This window comes from Falco biarmicus, chromosome 1 (genome assembly GCF_023638135.1).
Source record: "Falco biarmicus isolate bFalBia1 chromosome 1, bFalBia1.pri, whole genome shotgun sequence".
NCBI lineage: Eukaryota > Metazoa > Chordata > Aves > Falconiformes > Falconidae > Falco > Falco biarmicus.
Window position 1 is genome coordinate 54,661,077 of NC_079288.1, and position 8,837 is coordinate 54,669,913.

At 53.6% G+C, this 8,837-nt stretch overlaps 1 protein-coding gene across 2 annotated transcripts in view; it reads right to left on the minus strand.

Annotated features, from left to right (window-relative positions):
* UNC5C (unc-5 netrin receptor C) overlaps positions 1 to 2,220 on the minus strand; it is a 261,037-nt gene extending 258,817 nt beyond the window's left edge. For both annotated transcript variants that reach the window (XM_056343746.1, XM_056343735.1), the window contains exon 1: positions 1,770 to 2,220. In XM_056343746.1, the coding sequence (XP_056199721.1) occupies positions 1,770 to 1,893 (124 nt within the window). In that variant the 5' untranslated portion in view covers positions 1,894 to 2,220. The remainder of the gene's footprint in view (positions 1 to 1,769) is intronic.
* Positions 2,221 to 8,837: the final 6,617 nt, after the last annotated feature.

The window sequence follows — 8,837 nt, forward strand, 5'->3', positions numbered from 1 at the left end:
AGCATCAGAGGGTATGCGTGGAAAGGAGGAACCATCTGAAAGCGTGAGGTATGCCCTGTGGCACTGAGATGTGCGCTCTGAAGCAGCAGAACACAGGGGGTCCTCTTCCCTGCTCAGGCCATCTGTCATGCGAATTACCCGTGTCCTGCCAGCAGAGCCGGCAGGCTCCTTTCTGCTCCAGGTCCAACTCTCCGAGAGGATCTTTCCTCCTTAGCTCCCGCCATCTACACAGACTGATAGATACCCACTGACACCTAGGTCTACATGCACATGGTACTATTAAAAACTTTAAATACATAACGTCAAACCTGTCCTACCTCAAACATGAGACCGACCAGTGAAAGGAAATGATGGTATGTAAGACACAAAAGAAACATGACACGATGCATAAGGGATTTTTGTACTCTCTTTCTCTGCTACTCCCTTTCCACGACTAGGTTTCTGATCTTCCACCAACATAAATACCCAGTATGGGTGAGGGAACGTGACTCTGAAGATGGAGTAAGTATCAGCAGGAAATGGATTAGCACCGCTACATGTACAGACATGATGTACACTGCATCCAGCCCACCAGCAGCAAAGCCTATGGCTCCCGAAAGCCTGCCAGAGGCACAGGCAGCCAAAGCAACCAGCACCCCTCTCCTGTCAGAAAGGCCATAGAGAAGTGCACTTCGTAATGGCTGGGTGAGAGCACGGGGTCAGATCTGTGCAGTCATCTCAAGTGCTTCTCCATAGAGATGATGGGGGGAAAATCAAGCGTTCTTCCACTTGCATTATGCTAAATCAAAGCTTTGGTGCATAATATTATCACTCAGTGGCATATACGGGGAAAAAACCCCACCATAACAGCTTCTAAAATTCCTTTTCTCTTGTTAACCATATAACCAGGATTTTCAAGTGCTTTAATGAACCCACACATCCTTGCTATGCACAGCTCTGCCCACATGCAGCAGCAACCTCTCTCTCCAGTGCTCAGCAAAAGCCACACATTTCCCCTTTAGGTCTAACTCCCGGGAAGAGAGAAGAAAGGCACCAAGAAAGTTTATCCGGCATCAGCTCGCAGGAGAAAAACCCTCCTGCTGTGACTGTCTGCTGGGTGGGTGACACACGGAGCCAGGGCTCTTTGTGATGCTCTCAAGACATCGCTAAACACGCACTGAGAAGCGAGACATTGTCACCGGGAAAGGGGAATTTATACACGGGCTAGAGGGAAAACAGAGCTAGATGCACTCCAGAACGCCCGACACGGGAGAGGAAAAGAAAGGAAAAGAAAAAAAAAAAGGGGGGCGGGGGGCGGGGGGAAGCAGAAGATACACGGTAACTCCCTTCAGGTAGCTCATGTTTTAGGTACGGAGAAGGACGCGGGGGGTGGCGGGGGTCTCACGTGTGACCACCGCCTGCAGAGCCCCGGGCACGGCGGTGCCGCTGCCGAGGGACACCCGCCCCGCACCGTCCTCCCCACGCACCGGGCAGCCCACCGGGGCGCACCGCCCCCCCGCCCCGCGGGGTCCTGCAGCCCGGAGCCCCCGCCGGCCTCGGTGCCCCGCCGGAGGACGGGGCGCAGGGAAACGCCTGTCCCGGACAGGCTGGGCTCAGCAACGACAGACCCGAGCCAGCGGGGGCGACCGGACCCCCCGGTCCCCGGCGGGGGCCGTCACGCGGGGGAACGCAGCGCTTGCCCGCACACAGACAAAACGAAAATACCGCGGCGTGAATCCAGCCCGCACCCGGAGAACGCTCCGGCCCCCTCCATCCATTCCCCGCCTTACCTTGCGCCGCGGAGCCGGGGCGGCTGGCCCCCAGGACGGCCAGGGCGGGCAGGACCACGGTCTGCAGCAGGTATCCCAGTCCCAGCCCGCAGCGGGCCGCCGTCCCCTCCAGCCCCTTCCCCATGGCCGGGGCGGGGGGGCGAGTCGCGCAGCGCCGCGGAGCTTTTCTGTGCCGCCTCTGCCTCCGCCGGCCCCGTCCCACGGCCGGGCGCGGAGGGGCGCGGAGCGGTGCGGAGCCCCCGCAGGGGCTCAGGCTGCGCGGGGGGCGCCGGGGCGAGGGGCGCCGCTCGTAGCGGAGGGGCAGGGGCGCTGCATGGCCCCGCGGAGGGGCGCGGAGCGGCGCGGAGCCCGGCGGAGCGCTGCCTTCTTCCCGCGGGCGGCTCGGCGCGGCTGCCTCCACCCCGGGGGTGGGCGGGGGCCGGGGCCGGGGCTGGGGCTGGGGAGAGGGGCTGCGCCGGCCGCCTGCGATAAAATGCGAGCGGGAGCGAAGAGCAGACCCAGAGGGAAGGGGGCGGGGGAGCTGGGAGCCACCCGCCGCAGAACCGGCCCCCTTTCGCCTCCCCCGCCCGCGCCCCCTGCGCGCACACCCGCGGGCACACTCGCACGCAGATGCTAGTGCACGCACGCACACTCACACGCTCGCCGCCCCCCGCCCCGGCCCGCCCGGCCGGGAGAAGCCCCGGGAGCCGGGGCTGCGCTGGCCGGACCCCGCTACACCCGTGACTCGCTCTCGTCCCCACATCGTCCCTGTGGGGCTGGCATCCCCCACCTGCGGGGCTCGGGGGGGGGGGGCAGGGCCGTCCTCAGGGAGCCACAGAATGCAGGGTGGGGGGCGCCGTGCCGGCCGGGGGCACCCGTCTGCTCCCGCAAGCAGCAGGGTGGGGGGCAGGGGGAGAGGCAGCACCAGGAGGGATGTCGAGAAACTCCCGCCCTTTCCCTGGGGAGCATCTTCACTCCAGGGTCTCTCTCCTAAGGCTGGGGTCACTCCCTGCCAGACCTTGCCCTCCCTACACCCCAAAAAGTCTCCCCCCTGGCCTCTGCCTTCAGCGTGCGCCCACCACATCTCACTCAGTGGGATGGCAGTGCCCACACCTCGAGTCTGCTGCCTAACCAGGGCTTGCTTGGATTTTACTGTTGCTTTCTAGGGCTTGTTTTGGTTGTGGTTTGGGGTTCTTTTTAAGTCGCCTTTCCTTTTGCAAAGCCCAGGCAGGCTCTGCCCAGCCGTGGCCAGACCCAGCTGCTCACATGCCACGTTTGCCAGTGCCAGGCAGCGGTGGACCCGCAGCCCTCCCCACACCGCAGCACTCTGGGGAGCATCTTCTCCAGCCCAGAAGCTCCCTGGAGCAGGGCTGCGTGCGAGGCAAGGAGCGTTATTTTCCTCTGAGGCACAGCTGGGATCTTCCCAGACACGCTGGCTTTGCCTCCCACCCCTGCCAGGAAAACAGTAGCCGTGTTGCTGATGCTGAGGGAGGGTTTCCCAGGGGCTACAGGAGCAGCCTGCCCCCAGGGAGGCTCAGTCCCACCAGCCCCTGACTTTAATAACCCTTCTTGGGGAATTACTCAGCTGTTCCCATCTCTGGGTTTGTGGGGGCAGGGTTGTATTTTTTTTATTCCTCCACAGCAGCTGACACAAAGCTGCAGTGTGAGAGGAAAGTAACATTCCTGGTTTTTGTACGGGTGGAGAGCAAGAAAAAGGGGCAGTTTTTGTTCTGGGTGGCACACATCAGCATGCCTGGAAGATGCCCCAGAAGGGTGTGTTTCAAGCCCAGCAGGATGATTGACCCAGTAACTCGAAGCAGTCCTGTCCAACTAGAGCACTCCAGCTCTCCATCTCCTGGCTGTGCTACATCTTCTAAGGGGGCGAGTCCTGTCTGCTTCAGACACTGTGGCATAGTTCAGAAAACATTAAGGCTCCACCGTAACCTGTGAGTGAAGTCCTGAGGCTGTGTAAGTGGTGGAAAGGAAACTCTCTACTTGCAGCCACGACCAAAGGAGAACGTGACTCCTGAACAAGAGCTTTTTTGATGGCATGGGCTCCCCACACTGACCCCTGACCTCGTGCTCCCTAGCCTTATGTCTCAGGTTGGTAGTCAACAGAGTAGTTCCCCATGTATGATGGTTTGTTTGCCAGTTTTGCCGTAGCTCAGAAAGTTGAGAGCATCTCTCATTTGTTGTGTAGTTACTGTTTCCCCTGTGCTAGGGGAAACTTTGAAGAGGCAAGAAAACAGAGCCCTGAAAAATGTCACATGTGGAAGGTGTATTCATTGCAGCATCAGCCGACGGGCCCATCTACTGCCATGAGGGACGGGGGGAGGGCACGCTTGCTTCTCCATTAAATGGAGTTAATTTATTTTTGATGTTTTGGGGCTTCCCAGGAGTAATACCTATAGTTCCAGGCTTAGTTTCTAGTTAGTAGCTCAGTGACCTCATTAAATAGGTCCAGCCCAATTTCAAGATGATGTCCCTGCAGCCCTGCCCGGGGATCCCTGGTGTCTGCCAAACTGTCAGCCTCTCTGCTCTGGAGTAAGTGCACAGGGGAGCACTGCTGCTCTACAGCCATGACAGAAGTGATGGCATGGGGATCCCAAACTCTCCGCTTGGGGAGAAAGTAAGTTTTATCCCAGTACCCAAGGTGTGGTGGATGACAGAGGAACAAGGGTACTGCAGCCTGAGCTGTTCAGTAATCACTTTCCTACTGGAAGTAGACATACCTTGACCTGGAAGAGATGGGTCAAGCAGCAGCAACAAATACCTAAATAGGGGTCTCTGGAAAACGTGCTTTCAAATCCTTCTGTGCTTCATTATGAGTAACAAAGGGCATCCAAGGATGGTCCATGTGCCTGCATGATGGAGCTTTCTCAGAGGTTGTCCATGCACTGACAAACGGCACATGTGCCTGGACCATCCTTAATGCCACTGCACTGGATTTCACCTATTCAGGAGCCAGTCGGTCCCAAGGGCTCTTTACCTTTCTCTTTATAAGATAAGCAGAATTATTAGCCCAGCTCAACACATTTCAAATTTGACACAGGAGTTAAAGGACTGAGATAATTCAGGGATTTGGAATTATAAAGTGCAAATTGCCTGGATTTATTGCAAAAGTGGTATTTTTCCCTGATAGAACTTGGCTGGGGAGGTGTTTTCCCAGCTTGAAAAAGTTGGTGTTTGAAAAGTTAGTGACTTACAAGTACATGTAGTATAAGTTTACCTTTTTGACACCTTTAAAAATCACCCTTAAAAATCACTGCATAGCCAGCATAAACTCATCTGAAGCAAATATTAATCTCCAGTTTTCATATTTAGACAAAAATACCATGTCAAACAGTTTGCACTGGAAAGTGGATTTAGCAGCCTAACAGGTGTCACCCTAGCTAGTTTTTCAGGGATGTTCAAGAAATTGCAACTCCAAATTAGACAGCCACAGTAAGTGACTATAAAATCTAGGGTAACATTTGAAAGGTTTCTCTGTAACTTTTGTACTTAAGGTTTTTTTAGATGAGAGCTAGGTTCTAAATCAATATGTGAGGTTTTTCACCCCTGCTGCCAACTCAGGAATTTCAAGCTCTTGACAAGCAGTTTTTGAAAGTACAGAGCTGTGAATTTGACTTCAATGTATTTTATTGCCTAAGCATCTGCAGTTGCAAAACAATCAATTAGAAGGCACATTGGATTTGAGAAGTCCTATCAGCTTTCATAATTAATATTGTGAATAGTAGTGTAGGTACCAGGTTTTACTCTAGATGGAAGCTTAGGATCCTCTACATTTATAATGATTTATACAGATCTTTAATTACAGAGCTCAAGGGAAATTATATTTTCTTTTGTTACAATGGCACAGCTCAGGATCACATTACAGCGGGCACTGTACTAAAACGAAGAACCCTGATCCCCATTGCAAAGAGTTGTGAAATTTGATAAATGATTTTAAAGCAGAGGTACTAAGATCCCCTCTGTTACCTGGGACTTCAGAAATGCTGGTTTGAACAAGGGGAGGAATCCCTTCTGTGCATTGATAATTACAAGTAAGATTCAGTAACCCATCCTTGCATTGAGTGTTGCATTCCTGGATGGATACTGTCACCTCTGGGCATCTGGCCTGAGGACTCATTTGTTACACAAGCTTCAATAAGGGGTGCAGAGCCAGGCCCCACATCAGGTGATTATGTTTGATAATCAAGATGTTCTCAGCTTGTGAATTTTGGGTGAAATACACCTAAAGCAGCATGGAGTATTTGAGCGAGGGCTATATTTTGCAAGCTTTTCCACTAACTGTTTGCAAGGTTGGGTAGTGTGTGGCATACATGCCATGAAAGGTATAACACACATCTGCCTTTGGCACTGCTCTTATTTTATGGCAGAGCCCAACACAACACAATCTGAAAAGCAGGTGTGTGTGACAAGCCTCTCACTTCGACATACATACCACAAGCTATCAAGTACTGCAGTTTTCTCTCACAGGTTAGATAGGCAATTACTTCCTCTGTGGTTGCCTGGTGTAATACTGTGTATCAGCAAATGAAACTACCCTTCTGACATCTTACATTTCAAGAGCAATACAACCTCATTCCCAGTAAAACCTTCTGAGCATTTTTTTCACACTGGGAATGACTGGTAGAATTGTGTTCAAGGAAAATTTCTTTCATACCTAGTGAAAACTGATAAAGCAACTGATTGTGTTTCAGCTTCCAAAATCAATACTTTGCTTATTTATGGAACCAGATCTTCCAAAGTTCATCCATACTCATGCACTACACTGGTGTGCTACATTTTCAGTCTCCACATTATATTAGCAAGACCGTGAGTCAACAAAATACATGTCACTACCCACAGAAACATTTTAAACAGTGTTTCACCTCCTAACAGTCATCACTCTGGAACTTTGCTGAATCACCTGGGAGGCCATATGATGTCATGATCCTGTTGCCTTTTCAGGTGCATAGCTCCATGTGTTTAATATATTTATGGCAATGAACAACTTTGTTGTCCTCACTGTTCTTTCAAAGAGTTTGGCTCTTCGTAATATCTGAAGAGGATGTTCTTGAACTAAAGAATCACTTCAAGTAATTATACTAAAGGTAAAGCCAAATTCTGTCCCTGAATTCATGCTGGATACTGTGTACAGCATCCTTTTGTAGCCTACTGTGCATAATATCCTGTTGTAACTTGTGCAAGAGGATGCTGGTGGAGCTGGGGACTCATATGCCTAGGGATTAAAGGTAAAAAGCTCAAAGGTTTTGTTTTCAGTAGTCAGGGGCACCATATTCTCAAACGGCAATGGGACTTGGGCTTCCTGCCCATTTTTGAAATCTGTGTCCTCCAGTTACAGCCAAATAATGCATCTAAACAGCTTTTTCTTTCACGTGAATTATCTGTAAACAGATCACAGGTTTCTTGATTATTTATTCTCTCTTCACATTTGTTTGGTGAATATTTTCTCTGAACAGTTCCTAAGCCATAGCTTGTTCATGCACAATTCATCACCAGCATTTGAAGTTCACTGTTCAAACTGTTCCTTATTCCTATGACATGATACAATATCCAAACATTTCCTATCTACAAATATTTGGTAAAAAAAATAAGAAAGAAAGAAAAAGCCCACTCGTTTAGTCTCTGTATTCATTTGCCTGAAAATTCATGGCAGAAATACAAAAGGTGCGACCCACTGCCAATGCGCGCTTGCTGGCAGGCCAGGTGAGATGTGCTCTGCTGGGTTGCCCTGCAAGCAGGTCGGCAGGCAGGTCGGCAGGCAGGGAGGTGGGCAGGCAGGCAAGCCAGCCCACAGGCAGGCAGGCAGGCAGGGAGGTGGACAGGCAGGCACAGGGAAAGGCAGGCAGGTGGATAGAAAGGCAGGTGGGCAGGCAAGCAGGCAGGCAGGGAGGCAGGCAGGCAGGTGGATAGAAAGGCAGGGAGGTGGGCAGGCAGGCAGGCAGGGAGGCGGGCAGGCAGGGAGGCAAGCAGAGGGCAGGCAGGCAGGAGGACAGACAGGGAGGTGGGCAGGGGGCAGGCAGGCAGGAGGACAGGCAGAGGGCAGGCAGGGGAAAGGCAGGGAGGCAGGCAGGGAGGCAGGCAGGGAGGCGGGCAGGGGGCAGGCAGAGGGCAGGCAGGGAGGCAGGCAGGGGGCAGGCAGGGAGGCGGGCAGGGAGGCGGGCAGGGGGCAGGCAGGGGGCAGGCAGGGAGGCGGGCAGGGAGGCAGGCAGGGGGCAGGCAGAGGGCAGGCAGGGAGGAAGGCAGGAGGGCAGGCAGGCAGGCGGGCGGGTGCCCTGGGCCCGCGGCGCAGCGCGGCCAGCAGGGGGCGGTGTGGCGCGCAGCACGGCGGCGCTGCGTTGCGGCCGGCGCTGCCCCGCAGGGAGCGGCCGGGGCGGTGCAGCCCCGCGGCGCCCGGCGCTGCGCCCCGCCGGAGCAAGGCTGTGCGGGCCCGGCCCGGGTAACGGCAGCGGCCCGGGCAGGTCTCCCGGGCGCCGGCCTGAGCCGCCTGAGGGACCTGGGGAGTACGTCGGTCCTTGCCCAGCGCGGTGCCGCTCCCCGCTTGCTCTCTATGTCTGTAGCGCCGTCACACAGCGCCGTCTCTGAGCCGAGCATCGCTGTGGCCGGCGGATGTCAGCCGCTGCCCCGGGATCGTCCCCACCCGTTCCCACTGAACCGGTTGGGGTTTTGTTTGTTTTATTTGCAAAGTACTGATTTCTGATCGTTCAGTTCAGGCTGGGCTTCCCCCAAAGCCCTTCACCGCCACCACAAGGAGCCCCTCTCCCGCGTCCTCCTCCTGCATGGGCATCCTTGCCTTCGGGATCTGCTCTGACTCTGTTATTTCATGGATTCTCTCACCTGATACGCTTTGCATAAAGTCACATTAGAAAGAATTATGATTACCGTATCTTATTAAACCACTTCTTAAGGGAGGAAACCGATAGCACACAGAAAGGAATGTAAAGGAAGAATAAGGTAACTTTCTGGCAAAAGATGTTGAACATCTTTGAAGAAACAGTTTTTGAGAAACTTAATTGCTAACATAGTGTTTTGTTGCTCTACAATAAGATCTGTACATCTATGCACAGACCCATATAACATCCA